Source organism: Notolabrus celidotus, chromosome 1 (assembly GCF_009762535.1).
Source record: "Notolabrus celidotus isolate fNotCel1 chromosome 1, fNotCel1.pri, whole genome shotgun sequence".
Classification (NCBI taxonomy): Eukaryota; Metazoa; Chordata; class Actinopteri; order Labriformes; family Labridae; genus Notolabrus; species Notolabrus celidotus.
In genome coordinates, this window is record NC_048272.1 from 3517559 (window position 1) to 3541540 (window position 23982).

Consider the following 23982-nt stretch of genomic DNA (forward strand, 5'->3'; position numbering starts at 1 on the left):
TCCTGCTCTACTCTGGGAATCTGTGTTCAGCTCTTGATTGACCCAGCACTTGGTACTTTGGTCATTATTGTGGTGATGTTAATTGTTGATGTTGATAATGGAAGGTCTTAAATTGTTTGTTTGCTTCATTGTAGATGTTCCTTATTTTGAAAAAAAAATAAAAAATCCTCACTTTTGTGCATTGCCTTTACACTGCTTGGCAGTACCTGCACCCAAATGGACTTGAAGCACTTTGTTACTCGTACTGATTTTGTTTCCTCTTGTCTAGATCTTTGCTTGTGTTGTTCTTGTTCTCATATGTACGTCGCTTTGGATAAAAGCGTCTGCTAAATGACATTGTAACATTGTAACATTGTAATATGAAAAATAAAAAACAGACAAATAAATTAATAGAAAACATGTGAAGAAAATGTTAGTTTAGAAATGATTTTAAATGACCAAATAAACGAAGAGAAGTAATAAAATAAATAGAAATACATATATACACATAAATACACGTGCATATATACACATATGCACACACATGCATTTGTATGCATACACATACATACACACATAAATAATGTAGAGAGAACATAAATAATGTAGAGAGAAAGCAGAGAAAAAAAAATAAAAATAAGAACATAAAGCTGCCAATTAAAATGCGTACTCTGGAGTGCTATGTGTCAAGTCTGCATATGTATAAAGAAATACTCAACTTCCATCACACGTCAGCCTCATCCAAAAAGGCAAGGAACGGGTTCCAGATAGCTGAGAATGTCTTTACAGAGCTAGATTGCAGGAACCTTAGTCTCTCCATTTGTATGACTGACATCATGTTAGAAATCCATTCCTGAAAAGAAGGAGGGGACAGGGACTTCCATTGCTTCAAAATAAGTCTCTTGGCAACTATCATCCCCAGTGTTAGTGATCATCGCACAGAGGAGGAGAGATCCTTAGTGGACTGTGAACAGCCAAAGATTGCAAGTCCAGGTTCTGGCTGAAAGAGTCTTTTATAGGCCTTAGAGTACCAGTCAAATACCTTGGACCAAAAATCAGTTAGTGAAGGACAAAACCAAAGGCACGAGACAATGTATTCTCAGAAATCTTGCATCTGTCACACAAAGGGGAAACAGAGGAGTAGAACTTATGCAACCTTGATTTACTCCACGACATTTCTATCAGTGCTCTAGTTACTCACTACTTTAGCTTTGAAGTCAGCTCATGAATGTTCTTTTCTTTTCTGAAATCTGATCCCTAAGACCGTCAACTGTCTGTGTACTTGTGTTTGGTTTGTCTAAATGGTGTAGCCGTACCTCGGTTGAGCTTAGAGCAGATCAAATGTCATTCAGAACCAGCACCATGGCCACATTTGAGGTTTTGAAATAAAGAAAGATTGGTATTGTTGTAAATCTCTGATCTGTTTACCACACAAACTTCATCACAGCCTACAAAACATCACCATCTAATCTGAGAAAGCATGTGGAGGTCTGTAGCTAACACACTTGTTATATTCCACATGAAAATTTTAAAATTGTCTGTGCTTGTAGTAACTTAGTTTATATTTCATGGTGTACTTTTTAGACATGAAATCATGTTTTCTAGATAAACAGAACGTAGCAGAATGTACACCCATGCATTCTTGACTGCACTCATGCTTTGTGAAAATACATTTTGAGATATTTTAAAAGTACTTTGAGTACTTACGTATTTTTAAAAGCAAGTACCCCAGGACTTAAACTCAAGTAATAATCTGACTGAACAACTTTCACTTGTATTGGAGTAATATTTGACATTGAGGATCTATCCTTTGATTTAAGTAATGAAGCTGTGTACTTTGTCACCACTGCTGATGTTACACACAGTGGCAAACATGTCAACTTCACATATATGAAGTAATATGAACCAATTATTCCATGACCACTCAATTGAGTATATGTGAATAAGAATGTGAGAAAAACAAATAAAGTCTATAAAGAGGTGGACAGTCTGAAGGTCATTATTGGGCAGTTACATTTGGAGAAATTGTGAAAAAATAAATATATATATATATATTGATATGTAGCTTAGGTTTGAGTCAGTTAACCAGGATAGTTTTAAGCATATATGTTTGTTTAATGCAAATAAACCTGTATAATATAGGGCGCCATTTGTAAAGTTGTGCACACCAAAAATAACAGCAACATTTCTCCACATTTAGCTCCACAATGTCATAAAAATGTAGAGTGCATTTTTAAAAGTCACTTTTTTATCACATTTAGAGGAATATTTGTGATCTTCTTCACATTTAATTTTGTTGTGAAAAATATATTAAGTTAAAATAATTGTTAAATCCAAATGCTAAATATAAATCTAAATGTTAAATATAAATCTAAGGGTTAAATGTAAATCTAAATGTTAAATATAAATCTAGGGGTTAAATGTAAATCTAAATGCTAAATATAAATATAAATGCTAAATCTAAATCTAAATGTTGCTCTGCAATCCTAAATATTTAGCTGATATGAATCGGAATCAGAATCAGAATCAGAATCAGCTTTATTGGCCAGGTATGCTTGAACACACAAGGAATTTGACTTAGGTAAACTCTCTTTGTACAAGGCATAAGAATAAGACCTACAAATAAAAATAAAATAAAAATAACTTCAGCTATAAATACAAAAGAACAACAAATAGGCATGACTAATATGCACAGACTAAAATAATAAGATAAAAGTGCAGTGGTGAGTTGCAAAAGTGACTTTTAAAAATTCACTCTACATTTTTATGACGTTTTGGAGCTAAATGTGGAGAAATGTTGCTGTTATTTTTGGTGTGCACAACTTTACAAACGGCGCCCCATAGTATTATCAATCAATCATCAATCAATCAATCTTTATTTGTATAGCGCCAAATCACAACAAACTTTATCTCAAGACACTTTTTACAAACATAGGAGGTCTAGACCACTCTATGTCAAATTATGAACTGAGACCCAACTTCAAGACAGGGTAAGACTCAGTCTGACCCCACCTTAATCCATCATGAGCATTGCACATCGCAGTATTTAGCTAGTTACAGTGGCGAGGAAAAACTTCCTTTTAACAGGCAGAAACCTCAGGCAGAACCATAGACTGTAAAAAATATGGACGTAGTATCCGTGACGTCACCCATCTGTTCCTGAGAGCTGTTTTGAAGCAAATCGACGGCGGCAGCCATATGTGCAGAACTCAACTAGGCAGAGTGTGACGTAGTGTGAGTCTCTTAGCCAATGGCTGTGTGTTCCCGACCGAGAGTCACGTCAGTCATGTCCTTATTTGGGCAAAACTCATAATCTTAATATCTTCTTAACCGTCATGTTAGAAAAAAAAATCACCCCAGTACTGTGTGTGCCATTGGAGAGATTAGCGTTGTAGGGCCAAGCCGTTTTTTGAACCAGGCTGTAAACATGTTTATTAATGCTGCAAAGATCGTCTTTTTCCCATTCATATCTATGTGGTTTCCGGTGTTTCTGCAGCCAGCCTCAAGCGGATTTTCGATGTATTGCAGTTTATATCACTTCCGCATTGGCTTCATCGTTTGAGACCGGAGTTTGCCGCTTGGGCAGAACCAGACTCATGTTAGACAGCCATCTGCTGAGACCGAGTTGGGTCTGGAAAGACAGATAGAGGGGAGTAAGAGAGAGAGGTGATATTAATGTTATATTTTGTAGGGTTGGCTGTGGTTATGGGGACCACTGAGATATCTTTTCAGGGGGCCTAGAATTCCTGGCGACGCCCCTGAGCGTTGGAATCATAGACTTAAAAAAAAAGAAAAAGGTGGGAATCCTGCGCGACTCGGAAAGCTTGAATTTCAGTGTTGCCCATGAACGCACCGCAGCATGACTTCCTGTTGTCTGATCCTTGTCGCTGCGTCGAGCCGTGTTCTCTACAGCTGCGCGCTTGTCGTCACCTTTAGGTTGTCGGCCTAGATGAAAGGGGAGCGTCCGCCCTTCCTGCGATAGGAAACTGACGTAAAGAAACCTAAGCAGACGGATCCCAGAGTGAATTAAGAGCGTTCCTACCACCGCTGCACTGAAACTTCTCTTCTTTTTGCATATCTCTCGAACTGTCTAATCGGTTCTTGCTATTATAAGGCGGACAGGGAAAAAAGACAGCTACCGAGAGCGACTGACAAGAGGAAAATAAGCAGTGTGTAACGTTAAACTGGGTTTTGGTAAGGTTTCAGTCATTCCACAGTGGGGTTTTTTTTTTGCTTTGGTGTCTTTTCTACTTCATACATGCTAAGCTAAACCTTTGTAAACATATCCAATGCGATGGTAAGAAGTATAACTTTAATAGAGGTACATGTGTGAACAGAAGAGTCAACAACCAATGTAAAAAAAAACACTATTGGTGTTTTTCCACCTCCAGAAAACAATGATATTATGTAATAGTATTCCAAAACTACCAATAGCACACAGCAGTGTGTGAGTGGTTCTCAGTTGTCACATTGTAAACATCCTGCAAAGCATTTTGGGTTTTTTTTTAAACGTCATGTTCAGTACACGTCAGAAGATGTGCAGCAATGTTGTAAAAAATGTTTCATAGTTATATAATACAGTTATGTAAAATTGGATTAATGGATCGTTTTGTTCATTATGCATATCTCTCAGCTAAAGTCAAACATGACTTCAGCTGAGATACTGAGCTGGATCACATGCAAAACCCAAAACCACATCCCCTCCCTTACACTCTCTCTTTTTTCAGAAATGCCCTGTTTTCATTCTGGGGCTATAATTAGCTCAGTATGTGCAAGTGTGACCCACCTCGCCTTTTTTTTTTTCCTCTTTCTCACACTTACACACAGTTTCCATCTCTATGTTGACTGAAAACCTCTCTTCTTCTTTTCTGTGCAGGCATGGCTGATCTGCTGAGGCTGCTGCTCCGGGTGGCTGAGAAAGCTGCCAATGTGGCTCGGGTCTGCAGGCAGGAGGCTCCCCTCTTTCAGCTCCTAGTGCAAGAGAAGACCGGAGATGATAAGAACAAGAAGTTTGTCCAGGATTTCAAGACGCTGGCTGATGTGGTGATCCAGGAGATGATCCGGCATGATGTTGGTGCTCAGGTAGGCAACGGCGGGAGAGAGAAATGAGTCTGTCTCATAAAAAAAATCTGGTCTAGAACATTTTAATCATGTCCTTTCTGTTCTTTTGTTCAGTTTCCTGAGATGGCTGACTTCATTAATGGAGAGGAGTCTAACAAGTTTGAGAATGGCCTTGGTAATTACTTAAAATTAGACTTGCACTATAGCACAACAGTGATACAGAAACATATGTGATAGTACGATATTAGAGAACCAAACAGTGAGTGGAGACAGCAGGGAGGCTATAGTTTGGATTAACTGCATGGTAGGTTTGGGGTTTGTTTGGTTGCAGCTGTGTTTCAGAATTTGTCCACTGAAAACACTTAAATGCCAGATGCTGATCTACAAATGTTGTTGTTACTTTTATTTTTACTCCCAAATAAGTTGACATTATGTCTGGGTTGCTGTAACAACTGAATTCCCCCCCCAGGGGATCAATAAAGTAATATCTTATCTTATCTTATCTTATCTTATTACAGATGCAACTGTCAAACTGTTTTAGGTTGTCTTTGCATTTTTAGCTTTGTTCGACCCACTGATCAAAAAGTGATGACGTTTGGGTTTTTATTGCTTGAGACAAAGGCAAGCAGCAGTTCTTTACATTATTGCGTTGAACATGGCTTAATCATGATGAAACAGTGGCAGATTATTCAATCAATGTTACTTAAATGAATTGTCTCACTGGAACCAAGGGTTCAGTTAACACCAATTAACACACTGTATTATCTTAAAGCTGATTATTATAACCAGATTTTACACTGAGCAGCTCAAACTGCAGCAGCTGGGTTTAAACACTTTGTAGGAAGTGATAAGGGAGGGCCAAGTGCTGCTCTTTCTCTTGGCTCACATAGGTTTTTTTTTTTTCCATTAACTGAACACTCAGAGTGATACAAAAATATATGAAGAACCAGAATGCAACAAAAATAGAGTTATCATGATACCGAAACTGGTAAAGGAAACCCTCTTGTAATGGTCTAAAATGTGAATGCATCAAATGATGTTGTAATTTTCCATCACTCAAAGCACACAGAGTTTTTCTTCTTCTGTGTCTACAAAGAAATACTGTGTTATGGATGCCACTAAAGTATTGTTTTAGAATAGCAAAGGGCAATTTCTCATAGATAACAAACAACAGAGTGGTGCTTTAAGTGGTTTTAATGTTTTCTAAATCTAGCAAAAAGACAGCATTCATTGTTTTTCCAAATGTCAATTCAAATTATGATAATTTTATCGACAAAAGGAAGTATTTTCATATTTAAAATCTTTGCCAGAAAATAAGTATATGTGAATATTTTTTATCATAGTGTTGCCTGGCACCAGCACCGGGACTATCTGCCAGTACTTACATGTAGATGTTAGTAGTGTTGTAGTCAAGACCACATTAACTGAGACCAGTGTGCACCAAGACCAAGACAAGACCAAGACATTTAGGGATCGAGACCGAGTCAAGACCAAGACCAAGGCAGGGCAAGACCATATATATCATTGAAAAATCATTATGGGAGTTAACAAAATAAAATACTTGTGTTTATTTTGTTTAAGTTTGCTTTAAATACTATTGACAGCAACAAACAAGGTTTGGTTTTGTCTTTGTTGCCTTTCTTTTGACTCCTTAAGTTTAGTTTTTTCTCTTATCACAGTAATGACAGGGACACAGAGAGCATCAGTGGTGGTCTTGACCGGTCTTGATATAAGATACGGAGTCCGCCAAGTCCAAGACCGAGTCAAGACCGAGTAAAAATGCTTTGTTTCCGACCTGAAATAAGCAGCCTCAAGACCGGTCTCAGGACCAAGACCGGTCTTGAGTACTACAACACTAGATGTTAGTATCAGGAAACAAAGGTATCAAAGCATCTCTACATAAAAGATACCCTTGATTGATTCTAGCTGCAGGAATAAAGAAGTTTATAAAAGCTTGACTCTGTAAGATTCAGAAGGGTTATATATTATCACTCCACTATCATGCTAAGACTGGAACTTTACCTAAAGATGTAAAATACTTCAAACACAGATCAAACACATCACTGCGTCACTGTCAAGGCATGAGTCTGCTCATTGCACTGTGTAAATATTTGTGATGTATGTATCATATTGTATTCAAATGAGGCGTAAATGTGTCTGGGTCTCTAGGAGAGAGTGTCACAGTCACAGTGTGCAGCACGGAGCAGAAGACCGCCACACTGCTCGCCACTGTGCTGGACGATAACCAAACAGCGGCGTCTCTGCTGGCTCGAGCCATCCACCAAGACCCAGCGACCATCGACACCCACACTGATGGTCTGACGGTGCCCCTCAGTCCCTCCGAGCTTGGCATCTGGATCGACCCCATAGGTGAGCGATGGTGATCCTGAAGCTTTGTCTCAGCACGCAGCAGTAAGAGGAGCCTCAGTGACGGCTGTTTGTCTCGTGTGTTTTCATGTAGATGCCACCAGTCAGTACATAGAAGGCCGAGAGGAGGTGCTGGAGGAGGGACACTTGTCTCCTTCAGGGCTGCACTGTGCGTTGGTCCTCATTGGGGTATATCTCAGGAACACCGGCGAGCCCGTCATGGGCGTTATCAACCAGCCATTCAACCACAAGGACCCGGCAGGTGGAGGGTGAGAATGAAGTCAAGTCAAGTTTCTTTATTGTCATTATGCAGGTATAAGAACATTTTGCAGACTCCTGGCAAGGCACATAAATAAAAACACACATAAATAAGTATGTAAAAGTAAAAAAAACACCCTTAGAATAGAATAAATATATTTACAAACAAAATGTATGTACAGAAGAATTTAAAAAAAGGAAAAGTGCAGCTTAGTGCAAGTCCTGTTGATGTGGAAGAACAACACACTGAGTGATGTCACTGACATAGAAACTTTATTTTTTTTAATCCAGCTTAATTTATGAGACTTATGAGTAATCCTAAATCAAACCCTAGTGCCTCAAATAAAAAGATTGGCTTGCATTGTAAATTCAAATGTAAATATTCACTCAGTTCAGACCTTATTGGATAAACCTGAATAATCTGATTTCATTCAGTAAAGTAATCCTGCCTCAACATCTGCTTTTACTACGCTCGTGTTTTTCAGGTTTAAGTCCAATTTCTTGAAATTTCTGAATAAATGAAGAGTTCATTTGCAGAAACAGATATCTCTGTTTTTATAAATTTTCAAAAAAATGTCCTTAAAATATTTCCTTTTAATATAAATGTTTAATAAAGTGACATTTTTAAGATACCGCTAATTAGTAATGTCATTTTGACTTAGTGAAAGCCACCCAACTTCAATTGATTGATAATACCTAAAACTAGTAGTAGAAAAAATATGTTTTGAAACATTTTTAAAAAAATTTAAAAGTGAGTTATCTGTTTTTGCAAATGAACCCTTCAAATACATACATGTTTATTATGTAGTGTATCACTAAACTACATTATACTGAGATACAAGGTGTATTATTTCATTTTCACCTTTCAATAAAACGCAGCTCAGAACAAAAACAACTCAAAGTCAATGTGTAAATCTTCATTTTAATCAAGGCATCATCAGACACTGTGTTTTACCTGAAGCTGCTTCCTCTACATTAAGGAAGGTGCCTCAGATTTGTGCCGTGCTGGAACTGTTCTGGAAATATTTCTAGGTTCTTGATCCTCTGCAGTATTTAGCCTCTCTTCACTGTTCTTTTCATTTTGAGACTGACCAGATACTTATGATGTGGAATTAATCAGGAAATTGTTGGCAGTGTTTATGATACAATGTGTCTTACTGCCTGATGAAAGGCCTGAACCTTGGGAACAACTTTGTTACTGGTAGAGGGCCAGTCTTAGGAATAAAAGTATTCTATTTTTTGGTTTCAAAATACTTCTAATCCATCTTTAATTATTTTCATTCCCAGTTGGAGAGGGAAGTACTTCTGGGGGGTTTCCTATGGCGCCATCAACCTGTGCTCTGAGTCCCGGCCTGAAGCCTCATCAGGAGCAGGAATGTCTGTGGTGCTGAGCTCCAGTGAGAAGCAGGTGGTAAAAGAAGCTCTGACCTCTCTGTGCAGCCCTGACAGACTGATGTATGCTTCTGGAGCCGGCTTCAAGATCCTTTGTGTGATTCAGGGCCTGGCTGATGTTTATGTCCTCTCAGAGGGGAGCACCTTTAAGTGGGACTCCTGTGCTCCTCATGCCCTGCTCCGAGCCCTCGGAGGTGGTGTGGTGGACCTTAACAAGAGTCTACAGTCGAGCGCTGGAGTCCAGGATCAGCAGACAGAACTGACCTATCACCAGCCGAACGCTGAGCGTAAAGGAGCAGACCGCTGGGCCAACCACGGCGGCCTGGTGGCTTATCGAGACTGTTCTCAGCTCTGCAGTATCACAGGAGCTCTAAGAGGAAAGCTGTAGTCAGAGAGAGGCAGATGTGATCAGCACGAGCTGAGGTGGTTGTTGCCGATATATTCATATTATTTTTTTCTATATAATCCATATGCAAGAAAGAAGGACAGGGTATGGGATAAAATATTTTAATTATTAAGAAATACTGTATAATTTTTAACCTGATAGACTTAAAGGTGCTTCTTCCACAAGAAGAATGTCCAGTCTGTAAAAATATTAGTTTTAAATTCTACCTGGTTTAAGCCTTTATGGGTGGAGGGAGTGAGGTATAGTGTGCAATATGGAGCTAAAGATTACTCAAGCTGTGTTTCCAACAAAAGAACTCAGGAATTGAGTACCTGGAACATACAGGGTTTAAAGACTCTTCTAACACTCTTGTCTGTATTTCCACTGAAGGCTAGACTAGAGGCCGGTGAAAGTCTGAAGATTTAAGCTGCTGATATGTGAAAGAATCTTCTGAATGTTGCGAGTACTTACGTCAAAAAATGTGCCATGTAAGTTCCACCCAACAAATACTTTCAGAAAGTGCTGCAGGGGCCTTTTGGTGGGTATAATCAAGATCCAGGAGCTTTATTTGGACCATGGTTCCTGGTGGAAATGCACCGAGTGCCTCATGAAGTCCTTCGCCCTGGTGAAAGTTCTTGTCATGGAAACACAGCTTGAAATGAATCTGAGTGCTCACACTGCTATCAGGATGCAGTATCAGAAAGTAACACAAATCTTAAATTTAAAGGGGAGAGAATAGTCACTGGTGCTGTTTATCAAATCCACAATAAAGAGAAGCATTTTTAGCCGGCCTTGTTGAAGGGACAAAAGGGCCTGGTTTTTGTTTGGGTTTAAAAACATGAGATAAGTCATAAAATGAATGTCCTTAATTGTGTAACCATCTAACAATGACAGTCAATGAAGGTGTCACTGTGAGGTCAAGAGGTGGATTGATAGAAGCTAGCTGTGATGAATCTGTGTCCGTATTATCAGCTGTTTAGATCTGATTCGTCGGCCTCCTCATCACTGCTACATCAAACAGCAGAGTTAAACTGATCTAATGTTTAACATTGCAAACATTTCAAGGCTTTGTGTCATCTTTTTCAGGTTAAATAAATATTTGTTAAGATACAAGCTCACTGCAGGACAGCTGAGGAACAGGAAGAGAACGGTTATATGACATTACAAGACTGCCTCTGAATGATAGGGAGTTGTTTCTGGGATTTTATTGGTCATAAAATTTGTCATTAGGTTATGAAAAAGGAACTGTGTAAATGTTCCACCCTATCTAACCTGTAAAAGGCTATGATAAGTCAAGTGAGCAAATGAGACTGAAATCATGCAGTGTGCAGGAATCTTCACCTCTCTGAAACAGCGCCTTTTAAGGAGCAGAGGGATAGACTTCACCTGCCCTCCTTCCACAGATACAGCACCACCAGTTTATCAGGTCAGAGCAGGGAAAAGCCATATGAGGTAAAACAGTGACACAGAGAGCTCCGCTCACTGTCGGTTTACAGGAAAATGAAACATTAAGTTGAAGGTTTGGATCTATGCAGGCTGAACGAGGACAGAAACAGATCATTATAAAACATTTAAAAACCACGATGTGTGACCCGGCTTTCTCTGTCTCTGAATGTGTTTAAGATATCTATTGTTCAGAAATCATTTGTTCTGTGTATTGAGTATAAAGTGTAACAAGAATGTGCATATAGTAAATCATCTTTATTTTGAAAATCAGAGAAAGCGGGGGAAAGAAACCCAACAGTGATATTTTCAAACTGTTTTGCCAGCCAGGGGAACTCGCATTGTGATTCCCTACAAAAAACCCTGATGATTGTCAGATATATATTTTTTTTTTGCAATACTTCTGCATATTCTGTTGAAAAACTTAAAAAAAAGAAAAAAAAAATCAGATTTTTGAGTGTTGGCTCTTTCATTGATCTCTCACACTTCGATCTGCTACCTTTGAAATACAGCACAGAACATTCTCAAGTCAAGGTGGACGTGTGGAAAACTGTGGAAAACTACACATGCTCTGAAGCCAGTTTCCCAGACAGGCTACATTTGACATTTGTGATACGAATAAGAGATTAACCTCTGATTGTCACAAAGTAAAAATCTGGATTGAGCCCTGTGAGAAAAAAAACATTCAACTAGCTTTGCTGTTTATCATTACTTTAAATAGTTTTCACCTAACAAACCTTATTCCAGGGCCTTTTTTTTTACACTTTTAGTTTGGTCTCATTTGGACAAAGTACCTTTTTAAGTGGACAATTTCTTAATCCATGTCTGGGAAGCTGGTTAAATGAGTTCCAAAAAAAACCCAAAACAATTTGACACAAAGAAACATGGCAAACTCAATGTCCTGCTTCAATTACCCAAACAACACCTGCAACAAAGTTTCACCTTTTCAAGATATCAGACAAAACCACAACAAGCATCACAATGCCACGAAACAGTCCTGATACTTCTCTCCAGAGTGTCATTGTTGTGCAGTTTTCATATGGTTTGTCACTCATTTAACATTCAGATTACACACACACACACACACACACACACACACACACACACACACACACACACACAAACAATATCTTGATTAGCAAATGAGCTGATAGCTTAGCGAGCTACACCTCCTACTCAGCTGCAGCCGTGGGAGACTGATTCAAAATCCCTCTGATGTTACAACCTAGATGGGTGTGCAAATGAACACAAAAGCCTACAAAAAAAAACATGAACAAGGTACTTTTTCTCATTAATTGACAATATAAAAAAATAACCTTTATCAAATACGTTATCAGACGTAAAAGAGCCTTTTCACTACACTCTCACTATCTTCACATATCAGGTGTAAACAATAACAGTTCTGTCTTCTTAAATTAACTCATTATAAAAATCAAAATGTCATTTGTATGCAGAAGCCAATCAAGAAAACAAAAGCCAAACAAAAAATACAGCCTCTATCATTTTCTTAACACCTTCATGTTGTTTCTAACAGTAATACTGCAGTGATCAAAAGGAAATGGGCTGTGTAGATTTAGATACAGTTTCTGTGAACCTGTGACTTTGACAAGTTTGAAAGCTGAACTCGCAGAAGGAAGTATTGAACACACAAAAAAAGAACAAGCTTGTAAAAATATTTAGAAACGGGGAACAAATTTAGGTGTGAGCTCTACGCACTCAGAAGCAGCATCATTATGTCAAACATTGTTTTGTTAACTGGTACATAACCTTTCTGACTTGATCATTCACTATTCTACAAGTTATGGCTTCACATGCCCCGAAGTGTTGTAGCTTGCATGAAAATGGCACTTCATAAAGTTTGACCCTGATGAAAATGTTGTAAAATTTAGTACTACTATGCAAATCAACTATATGAAGGAGACACTTTGCATATGTTGCATTTTTTTTTTTTTTTAATGTTGTCTTACTTAAGGTTGACTGTGAAGGCAGTGAGGATCAGATTAAACAATATGATAAAAACATTTGAGAAGGTGAACTTTTTGCAGTAACTGTAAATTAGCAAAAAAAATCTGATACCAAAAAGGCTCAAATGGCTGTTAAGTGTTATGTGCTGTTCTGTAATATTCCCTTTATAAATCAAGTGTTGATCAAGTCTATGTAGTCTTCTAAACAGGATGACTCAAAATATGAATCCTTGGTGAGGAAAAATACCAACATTTTAAAACTTCAAGTTGTCACCCTCAAGAATTTAGGATCGCTCACAGCAGCTCAGCTAGGGCTCAGTACTCCTGCTGTTAGATGTGAGCCTGTGCTGGGATCATTATGCCAATCAGGCAGAATAATCTTTGTGGCTCTCTAGAAGGAATCACTTCTTTCGGTCGATGGTCTAGGTGTAGGATGTGATTCTCTGGTGAACACTGAACAAATATCAGTATTTATTTCAGGCAAATCTCCACATTTCTATAACTTTGACAGTAACCATTACTTAGTTGTATTTTGCAATACATATATTTTTAACTATCAATTTCTCTTGAGCCAACATTTTCTATTATTTCTATTTAGGGCATCCCTAATGCTGGAGGTTGGCCTTGCATAACCGGGATAAAGGTGTGTAAATTTGACTTGCTGTTAGCAGACAAACATCCAGAGATTCACACCACCAATGCACCATTTATGTCAATGTTTTTCAGATGTGTTGGGTGGAGCTGGTTTGGATTAATTCCTGAATTATTGTTGGCTAGGTGCACATCTACACGTCACCACATGCCACAAACATGAGTAACACTAACAGAGTGAAGCTGCATGGATGTGTATCTTCTTTGTGTTGATAACAGTGATCATTAACTCACTGTTGCACTGATTCTTACCCTCTATTCAAGCATCACTCTGTGTGGAACCAAAGCCTTAGACTAACCGCTGACAAAGTACTAGAAAAATTAGATAACTGAAGAGTAACGATGCAGGGGAATTGTACATGCATTGCAGGATTTGGCAGGAAATAATGAGGGGAAAACGTTTCATTAAAGCATCCTGAAAAAGACTTCAATGCCAAGGCTACAGTTGTCTCGAAGACCAACAGAACATAAGGTGAAATGAGAGATAAGCACCATGACTTCCATGTCTTTAACCCTCCTTCAATACTTGTATTCAGTCCCCTGGCTCCTCTTCAAAAATCGTCTCTGCTCGGGCTGATCTGACAGCAGCCTGACGCACATGACTCTTCTCCAGTTCAGGTCTCAGCATGCCAGCAGGCAGGCGAGAGACAAACATGGCCAATTATTCATTGTGTCCCTGTGTTGTGATGTTGACACACTGAGAAGTCCACACCCTTCACCTCTGGAAGGGTTTGCGTACCTTCTTTCTCCTTCTAGGAGGTTTTCCGGTTTCAGCCCATGTCTCACTGGACTCTGGCCGGGGACCCCCCGGCATGAAGAAACCTGTCGGGCCCGGGGGAGGGGAGAATGGGGGCGCTCCTGCAGTAGGCGGTTGGTTAGGGGGCGGACCTGAGGGGAAGAAGCCCCCGTTGGCAGACATGTCATTAGGAGGTGCTCCCTTGAAGATGCGGTTAAAGAAGTCCTGCAGGTCTGCGGGGTTGGTTGGACCTGGGGACGACTCCGAGGGCGGCCTGAAAGTTAGAATTGGAAAGTTGAGACATCTTTTGTGCTGGAGTCTCAATTGAAATGGAGGTTCCTCTGTTTTTAAAGATGGTTATGTGGAAACAGCGTTAGAGTACAATGAATCATGGCTGCTTTACTAACTTCATGCCTCCCTTTAGGCTCCTGTACGCTGGATTTGCCCTAAAACTATCAGCACAAACCAGTTTGGGGATAAATCTAAGCACAGAAGGTAACAGAAGGAAAATGAAATGGTACACACTTCATATGTGACTAAAAAGCATGCCAAGAGAAGGTCATCTGGTTTCCTTGACAACCTGTTTCTATTGAAGGGACATACCTGTTTCGTGTGGGGTTGCCGTTGTTTTTAGAACCAAAGGAGATGTGGTAGGGCACACGATGTGTGTCAGGAGAGATGCCTATCCTTTGGCAGCCGGCCCACTCTACAACACAACAGCATCACAACAGGTCACATGACTACGTTAGCTTCAGATTACACTCATTGAGGGTCCTGGGTAAAATGCAAGTTGCAGAATAAAATGTGATTTATAATAACCTGTTATATCATAGACTTTGCCATCCATACAAGCAAAGTATGTGATACGCAGGCCCAACATGCTGGACTCCGCCCACAGGTCCCCCTCCTCAGCACTATGGCAACGGTTGCATTCAGCACAGAAACGGGCCTCTGCAGGTTCACGATCCATCTCAAACCGCCTGCACACACACACCACCAAACGGAAACAGGACTTTGGTGAAAGTCTGCTACAAAATACATGACTCAGCTGTGTTTAACTACAGACTGAGGAAATGTTTTGAACTGGTTCAGTTGTTGATAAAGGGTTGTGCAGAGACATACTTGTGTTTGCCTTCACACTTGGTACACATCATGGTGTTCATGGCTTCCTTCAGGTCATCCTGGAGTTTTGTGAGAAACTCATTCATGGACTTTGAGAGCTCGGTTGCTGCCATGCGTTTCCTGCGGGGGAATGAACAGAGAAGATGCTGATACAAAGAGAAAACATGCCCAAAGCATGACACACACACACTCAAAATAACTGCATAACTACACCGAATCCAAAGGAAACAGACTAAGTTCTGCAGAGAGCAGAGATGATTCAAAAACCAAAGGTCAGACTAAATTAAAACTTCCAAACAATGTAAACTCAGTATCACTTTCTGCAACTATCAAAGCTTGAGAAAATAACATATCAGATACGCTGTGGGTTTTTTTGCAATATATTTTAAACATCCACAAACAAACAATTTTTTTCTTTCTACTCACAGCTCATACTCTCGTCGTGTCTCTGGGTTACTGACAATATCCCAGGCAGCCCTTAGTACTTTGAACGCCTCTCCAGCTCGTGGGTGTTTATTCTTGTCTGGATGCACCTGAAAGAGAAAGGACAGGGGAAAGGTTGTATGAGTAAATGAGAAAAATTCAGCTTCTGATTTTGTATATTACTCATTAATAGAGCTGTGCTTATCACTCAGCCCCAGTAGCTTCACACACACCTGGACAGCCAGCTGTCTGTAGGCCTTCTTCAGCTCAGCTTCAGTGGCATGTACCTCCACGCCTAGCACTGTAAAGGGGTCGAGTTCATCCTCGGGTACCTCAGCTAAGGCCAGCAGTCTTTCTAGCTCTTGGCCTGGCTGTCCTCTCGCTGCTCTGCCCGGTGATTCTGGGCTGTATGGTGGTACATGTCCAACCCTTTTGAACCTGCTGCGAACTCTCTCCAGCAAGGACAATATTCCCTTCCAAAATCGTGATTCCTGGAAAGCTGTCCAATAGCGCTTTCCCCTCTCTCCAGTGAGGCGGATAAACACACCCTTTGTCCACCGGGAACCAAGAATAATCAAAGCACAGAAAAGTCTCATACAAGATAAGGCAGCTGTCTTGACCCACTTTGCTGACCTCAATATTTTATCAGCCAGGTCTGCTGATGTGCTTTTTGTCCATCCCACAAACCGACTAGCGTCTGCCTTCATTCCTGCAATATCCGTCATCTTTACTACAAGCTGCTGCCCGAGGTTGTACAGTTTTATACCTCCTGTTTCCACGCCAACTCCACAGTTGTGAGTTAATGTGACAATTATCTCAATCATCATGTGGATGCAGGAGATGCACCAGAAGCTCACAGACTCTGACAGCATCTCCTTGAAAGCCAAGATGAGCTGGTTTCCTGTCCGCCTGCGGCCTCGGTTCTGCTGATGGTGGTGGTGATTGCGTCTGCGGGTCTGCTTGTGCCGGCTTCCACCAGACATAACGTTTCCTCTTTGAAACGACGAAAAAGCACTTTGACCGCTCTGTTCTGAAAGCAGTCCGCTGCCTCTCAGTCTGCATCTCTTTCCAGATCCCACGTTCCTCCAACCAGACTCTCCATTCATGTGCTGCTCTTTTGCAGCTTCATCCTCTTCTTGATTTATGACATGCAAGTTATCGTGTTCTCCACTACTGTCCTGATCTAACTCATCCGGGGCCTCCTCAGAATCCTCTTTGGCCTCTGTAGATCCACAGTACTCTGGGTCAGAGTCATGTGGAGCGGCTGGATTTGTGGTGTCCTGAGATTTGAGATAGGCTGTTTTTTCCTCCTGCTTGAGGTCATCTTCAGTCCGTCTGGCCTCCCACTGACCAGACTCCATTCCTGAGGCAAAATCTCCATCAAGGATCTCCTCCTCAGTGTCAGACACTCCACCCATCTCCTTTAGAGCTGCTTCTCTTTCCATGTTCCTTACAGCTGTTTGTTGAAACTGCTGTGAAATTCGATTCTCATCAAGAACAATATCCTAGATGTATAATCTGCAACAACATTTTCCCCAGACTTTCTATGGAAATGTGAGACTGGGGGCTCCTGAGAGTCAGTCTCAAGTTCACCATGTCAGCAGCAGCTTCAGAGTATTAAAAGGCTTGTGCACGCTCCACATCATGCATCTGGTCGATACCTGAAAAGAGAAACTTTGATTTTAATATATCAGTGTTCACACCCAGATTGTTGACAGGTCAAATTTAAAAAATCCTTTAGATCAAATCCAACAGACAATGTCTAGAAGCTAATCTTGATGGAAAAAATAAGAGCATAGGCGTTGCAATTATTTAAACATATATGAATGTTTTCTATGGTAGGAAATAGGGATGCACGATATTGGATTTTTTGCCGATATCCGATATGCCGATATTTTACAACTCATTTAGCCGATTACCGATATTTTTTCTGCACATCTAATTGCAGAGATCATCAATTCTCTTCTGTACTAGAATTAGTGCACAGTATTATGGTGATACTCTTATCACATTTCTTATGTAATATTAATTTCTTGTGCAAAATAAGAAAAATACTTAATACTTAAAACTGCATATTAACTTATGACAACTGCTTTCAAACAAAAGTCATACTAAAAGATACATCCTACTTAAAACTTGGATGATGCTCTCCCTGAGAGAATCATAATAATCCCCACAACCAGGGCAAATTTGACCATTTCCACATTTGACATAGAAAGTAAACCTAACCTCTGTTCACAGGGAACATGTTCAAAGTGCAACTGTACAGCAATTAAACCCAAATTAAATTAAATGTGCCTAAATTAGTCAGCTACATGTACCTTACAGACTGCTGCTTAAATTCAAATTTAACTTAAAACATGAGCCCAACATGTGTGAAGCAGCAGCCCATTGTCTTATCGGTTAATTATATCGGCCTATATAGACCGATTATCGACCGGGCCGATTATCGGTGCCAATATTCGGCATTTTGACGAATATCGGCATCAGCCTTTTTTTCAAAGTCTGACGGACGATAAGAGATCAATTTAAAACTGGGTTATTTTGGCTCTGATGCAGCCGCGCCTCTCTGTCAGCTGTCACTACACCCTCTGATTGGTTACACTCAGAGCCACGGCACGGGCAACAGCCAATCAGCCAATGAGAAACTGCAGAGAGAAATGGAACGCAAGCTAGGCTACGGTTTCTGCAGATGGTGTCATTTCTGCCACGTGATTTAGCAAACTTTTAAAGATTCCATCCCGAGCACTAGGGATGCACCGATTCTACTTTTTAGGTCCCAGTACCGATATCGATACCTGGGCTTTGGTTCCTGCCGAAACCGATACTAGCCGATCCGATCCTGGTATTGATTTAACAATCTCTATCCCTTAATGTGAGGATAGAATCATGTTTAGGCAACTTCAGGCTTTTCTGACTTGATGGTGAACTGTACCTGGGTTCCAAGTGCTAAACCAGAGGCTGGAATCCCAATTAAATCCAATAACCTGTCCATTTTTTCACACTTTGAATCCATAAACGAAGGTTTCTAGCTTCTTTGCAGTAGGCTACAGCTGACATAAACTTCGTCCTTTGGACACCCAATATATTTTTCAGTGTGACTGCCATCTGTCGAAACATTACCGCTGCACCTGTTGCAAGTTTCCAGCGGAGTTGTTAGCAAAAGAAGCGTGACATGCACCTAAACTGCAGAGCCTCTGTAGTTATCCTCCATCATGCTCCACCGGGCAAAAATGCACAGACCGGCCAGCGCTGATGAGGTAGGAGACGCACATGGCTGTTGTAAACACAGAAAAGCATAGAACTGAGATGAATAGATCTGCCATATGGATCGGCACTATATATCGGCCCTTTGTCACCGATATCCGATCTAGCTTTTTGAGTCCGATCTAGCCGATATCCGATACCATGATCGGATCGGTGCATCTCTACAGAGCACTCACTTCTGTTTAGGTGTACGCTCCACTTGGATTTTTTTCAGCACTTTAATTTGCCGCCTAGAAAGTCAGTTCGCTTTTGCACTATTTACGACCGCTACACAGACGTGCTCTTCCGCCTGCAGCAGTTACAGCTCCAAATATCGGTTATCGGCCTCCTTGACTACTAATAATCGGTATCAGTATCGGCCCTGAAAAAAACACATCGGTCTATCTCTAGTTCATTTTAAAGCCAGTATCGGCCGATAATGTGCCGATAATATCGTGCATTCCTAGTAGGAAATGTATTTACATCAAGTTATATATTACAAAAGAGATCTAACTATTTCACCATGACTGTAGATCAAGGATTTTTTTCTCTAAAAGTACCAGATTAAAGAAAATCCTAGCAATACTGAATAACACATCATCTGGAACTGATATTATCCTGCAGCAGAGACATAATCATGCCTCAATGAACAGGTTGGTTGATTGCAAGAAAACTGATTCCAATTTAACTACCTTGATAAAAAGTAAATCCTCAATAGTCAATGTCTAGCAGGATTTTTTTAAATAATATATACATTGTTCTTCAATTTGCTGCCTTTCTCTGCTTTACACCTCTGTATACTGGATACTTTGGGGCTCGGACCCTAGCTTGATTTCCTTCATCCACAGGGTTCAGATAAAGTCATTCATTCATGATTAACTCACACTGCTGCAGATACATTTTCTTATTCGTCCAGTCATTGTAATAAGTGAATAAAAAAAAGAGCACACAGGCATTGTGGATGATTATTGACATTAATATCGCTTAGTGGTTTGCTAGCTCAGTCAGCTAAACATGAACACAGTGAATACAAACACGGGCTGCATGGACACACGTTTGACCTTTCTTAAACCACTGAAAGCACGAACACATACATCAAAATACACTCAACGAAGAAGTAGTGGAAGTATTTTGTTACTAATAAAACTCCGGAAACTACCCCAGATCTTTTAGAGGCGGCTAACGCTAGCAGGCAGTAAATATGTTAGCATTAAAAAGCAGCCAGCCAACAGGATGACAGACAGGCGCTACAGTGGCTCGAAATAGCTTTCCCCCTGGCAAGCTAACCTGGCAATATTTCGACTAAAGACACTCTCAGGCGAAGATTATAAGACAGCACAGCAGCTGTTCTCACTCTACCACAGCAGAAACCAAACAAATATCCAAGTGTTAGCAGAAACAGACATTAGCTGGACAAGCTAACGTGAGTTTAGACGGATGTTCTCCTTCCTGTGAGGTTTTACGAGTAAAGAAAAGCATGTTTCTGTCACCGGACGAGTCAAGAAAAGAGGTAAATCATTCTGCATTATGCACACAAACAAACTAGATGTCATATATACCTTTCAGCTAATTGTGTAACCTTGTTTGTGAACAGACAGCCAAGTGCCCGTGTTGTTTTTTTAGCCACTTCTTCTTCTTCTGTTCCTTTACCTACTTTCTTCAGTTTCTTCTTCCTCCTCCTCAGCTCCTCTTCTTCTTCTTCGTTGTTTTGTGGCTGTAAACAAAACCCATGAAGCTCTACTGCCACCATGTGATACAGTGTGAAGAATTAACAAGCAGAACATCATTTGTTTTCTTCAATAAATCCAAAATTGTTTCCTGTAAAAATTGTGTACTATAAAATGATATGTTATAAATGTTATTCTTTATTCTTTATTCAGATCCCCATTAGTCTTCAGAATCAGCTTTATTGGCCAGGTATTCTTGAACACACAAGGAATTTGACTTAGGTAAACTGTGCTCTCTTTGTACAAAGGCATAAGAATAAGACATACAAATAAAAATAAAATAAAAATAATAACAATAACATCAGCTATAGATACAAAAGAACAACAAATAGGCATGACTAATATATACAGGTTAAAATAATATGATAAAAGTCCAGTGGTGAGTAGCAGAGGTAGTTTTTAACATTATAAAAATAGTAGTTAAATAATACGAAAAATAGAAATATGGAATTCTGCTTGGAGAATAGTTGCATTGTATATTTACAGAGAGTATTGATCCAACAGGTATGACACTGTTATGGTTTAGTGTTCATCAGAGTGACAGCCTGGGGGAAGAAACTGTTCTTATGGCGGGTTGTTTTGGCGCACAGTGATCTGTGGCGCCTGCCAGAGGGGAGGAGTTTGAAGAATTTGTATCCAGGGTGTGAGGGGTCTGCGGTGATGCTACCTGCCCGTTTCCTGGCCCGGGACTGGTACAAGTCCTGGATGGGGGGCAGGTCGACACCGATGATTTTTTCTGCAGTCCTTATCGTCCATTGCAGTCTGTGTTTGTCTAGTTTGGTTGCAGATCCAAACCAGACAGTGATGGAGGTGCACAGAACAGACTGGATGATGGAGGTGTAGAACATGATCAGCAGCTCCTGGGGCAGGTTGAACTTCCTGAGCTGACGCAGGAAGTACATCCTCTACTGGGCCTTTTTCCTGATTGTGTCTATGTGGGAGGTCCACCTCAGGTCCCGGGAGATAGTGGATCCCAGGAACCTGAAAGAGTCCACAGTAGACACAGTTCTGTTCAGGATGGAGAGGGGCTTCTCCTGAAGTCCACTGTCATCCCTACCGTCTTGAGCGGGTTCAGCTCCAGATGGATCTGACTACACCAGAGAGCCAGCTGTTCCACCTCCTGTCTGTAAGCAGACTCGTCTCCATCCTGGATGAGACCGATGACGGTGGTGTCGTCTGCGAACTTCAGGAGTTTCACCGAGGGGTCCCCTGAGGTACAGTCATTGGTGTAGAGGGACAAGAGCAGTGGGGAGAGAACACATCCCTGTGGGGCGCCAGTGCTGATGGTCCGGGTGCTGGATTTTCCTGGGGTCCACACCCCCAGGAATCACATCAGTCCTGTCCTTGCTTCTTTGCACTGGTTGCCTGTTAACTTTAGGATCCAGTTCAAGGTTTCATTAATTGTCTTTAAGTGTTTAAATGGTCTGGCACCGTCTTATTTATTAGACCTTGTACAGCCTCACAGTACTTCCAGAGCACTTAGGTCGTCAAAGCAGCTGCTCCTGGCAGTACCTCGGTCCAGACTCTCTATTCCTGGGGACAGAGCCTTCTCAGTGGCGGCCCCAAAGCTGTGGAATAGCTTACCTTTCCAGGTTAGAGCTGCACAGTCTGTGGATCACTTTAAAACACTGCTGGAAACCTATCTTTTCTCCTTGGCGTTCAGTCCCAGCTGAACAAGAATCCTTGGCTTTCTACTTTTTTACTCTTTTATTTCCTAAATTGAGCTCTTACTATTCTTTTATTGTTTTTATTTATTGTTATATTGTGTATGATTATATTGTATTTTAATATCTGTACAGCACTTTGGTCAACTGAGGTTGTTTTAAATGTGCTTTATAAATAAAGTGTGACTTGACTTGACTTGACACACATAATAATAAAAAACAGTAATTTACAATCACAGTTCAAAACATCTCAAAATATATAATAAAATAATGCTGAACATGGAATAAGCCATAGCAACCCTGAGAAAAATAATCTATGAGAGAAATACAAAATAATACAAAGAATACAGAAACAGTCAGAAGATCACAACAGATAATAATTGAGTCTATCTCAAGCTTAAAACAAATCTTTTTATGTTTTTTTTTAAAAGATATTTTGTTCTTGATTTTTCTATTAGCGATGGGAAGCATATTCCAGGCAGTAAATCCTCTTTATTAAACAGTTTGCAGCAAGGAATTTGTCCTTGGGCTTGGTAAGGCCAGGAGCTCTGAACTCACTTCACGCATAGTGTGCTTGTGAACCGATGTACACCAGCTTTTCTTGAAAGAATTATATATGTTAACACCATCACTGATCATCACTAGTCATGCCTATTTGTTATTCTTTTGTGTTTGTAGTTGTTGGTATTATTATTGTTATTATTATGATATTACATTTTTTATTTTTATTTTTGTGCCTTATTCTTATGCCTTTGTATAAAGAGAGCACAGTTTATCAAAGACAAATTCCTTGTGTGTTCAAGCATACCTGGCCAATAAAGCTGATTCTGATTCTGATTCTGACCATTGAAGTTGCATATTTAAATAATTACACCCAGTATGCTTATGTATCACAAAATATGGTATTCAATACGGTTTGAGCAGGGGCACCTGGTTAAAAAATAAGAAGTGTTGAATTTGTAAATCATTAAATATAGAATTGGGCCTCAGACAATGGTGAAGGCAACTGCATGATACCTGGTTAAGAAAGTCCTTTGTTATTTTTTACATGGCAATGTCCAAATACACAAAGGTTCTCTCCTGTTTTTATTTGGAAAAGTCTCTTTACCATGTCACTCCTGGGTTTCTGTAAAAACGTGTTCATCTGCTACAGAAAATCTTCTAGATCTCGCCATCTCTACAAGATCCAACAAGCTTCTATATTTCCCCTGTCTCTTGTCAGTTACAAGTTAGATTCGTGGTTGTTGTCACTTTGACCACAGCAGCAGATAGAGCTGGGCGATAATTCAATAATGATAATTATCATGATATCATTTTTCTGAATGTAAATATATAAAATGTTCGATAAAAATGTGATATATTCAAACCTGTAATTACACCCCCTAACCACTGGAAAGGGAGGGGGCGCTTAAATGCTAGTTGCCAACCAACATAAAAGAAACATTTGAATCTGCCAACAAAAAACTTCACTAAAATCTAATTTTACTCAGAAGACCTGCTTCCTGTTAGCACTGTCAAAAATTAGGGATTCAAGAAGCTCATCAGAGAACTAAACTCCTGACAC

General features: G+C 40.1%; 2 protein-coding genes across 5 annotated transcripts; one reads left to right on the forward strand and one right to left on the reverse strand.

Annotated features, from left to right (window-relative positions):
- The first annotated feature begins 3829 nt into the window (after positions 1-3829).
- On the forward strand, positions 3830-11335 carry inpp1 (inositol polyphosphate-1-phosphatase). Of its 2 annotated transcripts, none has more exons than XM_034679843.1 (6): positions 3830-4148; positions 4856-5061; positions 5155-5215; positions 7210-7410; positions 7502-7676; positions 8953-11335. In XM_034679843.1, the coding sequence occupies exons 2-6, from the start codon at positions 4858-4860 to the stop codon at positions 9443-9445; spliced, it is 1134 nt and encodes a 377-aa protein (XP_034535734.1). In that variant the 5' UTR covers positions 3830-4148; positions 4856-4857; the 3' UTR covers positions 9446-11335. The 2 variants fall into 2 exon arrangements, with proteins under 2 accessions (XP_034535734.1, XP_034535725.1); XM_034679834.1 differs by having other exon boundaries at positions 3831-4173.
- On the reverse strand, positions 11123-20834 carry dnajc14 (DnaJ (Hsp40) homolog, subfamily C, member 14). 3 transcript variants are annotated; one of them, XM_034679797.1, is made up of 7 exons: positions 20682-20834; positions 16015-17442; positions 15785-15891; positions 15359-15478; positions 15056-15216; positions 14840-14942; positions 11123-14510 (listed from the first exon to the last, which is right to left on the reverse strand). In XM_034679797.1, the coding sequence occupies exons 2-7, from the start codon at positions 17224-17226 to the stop codon at positions 14216-14218; spliced, it is 1998 nt and encodes a 665-aa protein (XP_034535688.1). In that variant the 5' UTR covers positions 17227-17442; positions 20682-20834; the 3' UTR covers positions 11123-14215. The 3 variants fall into 3 exon arrangements, with proteins under 3 accessions (XP_034535688.1, XP_034535680.1, XP_034535696.1); XM_034679789.1 differs by having other exon boundaries at positions 20587-20696; XM_034679805.1 differs by lacking the exon at positions 20682-20834 and adding an exon at positions 20315-20389.
- Positions 20835-23982: the final 3148 nt, after the last annotated feature.

What these genes read in the sequence shown, in the direction of transcription:
- inpp1 (XM_034679843.1), top strand. Translation starts at nt 4,858, where the DNA reads ATGGCTGATCTGCTGAGGCTGCTGCTCCGGGTGGCTGAGAAAGCTGCC. An exon ending in GGCATGATGTTGGTGCTCAG is followed by an intron (nt 5,062 to 5,154) that starts GTAGGCAACGGC and finishes TCTTTTGTTCAG; the next exon opens with TTTCCTGAGATGGCTGACTT. An exon ending in AAGGACCCGGCAGGTGGAGG is followed by an intron (nt 7,677 to 8,952) that starts GTGAGAATGAAG and finishes TTTCATTCCCAG; the next exon opens with TTGGAGAGGGAAGTACTTCT.
- dnajc14 (XM_034679797.1), bottom strand. Translation starts at nt 17,226, where the DNA reads ATGGAAAGAGAAGCAGCTCTAAAGGAGATGGGTGGAGTGTCTGACACT. An exon ending in ACACGACGAGAGTATGAGCT is followed by an intron (nt 15,479 to 15,784) that starts GTGAGTAGAAAG and finishes ATTCCCCCGCAG; the next exon opens with GAAACGCATGGCAGCAACCG. An exon ending in GGCAACCCCACACGAAACAG is followed by an intron (nt 14,511 to 14,839) that starts GTATGTCCCTTC and finishes TCTAACTTTCAG; the next exon opens with GCCGCCCTCGGAGTCGTCCC.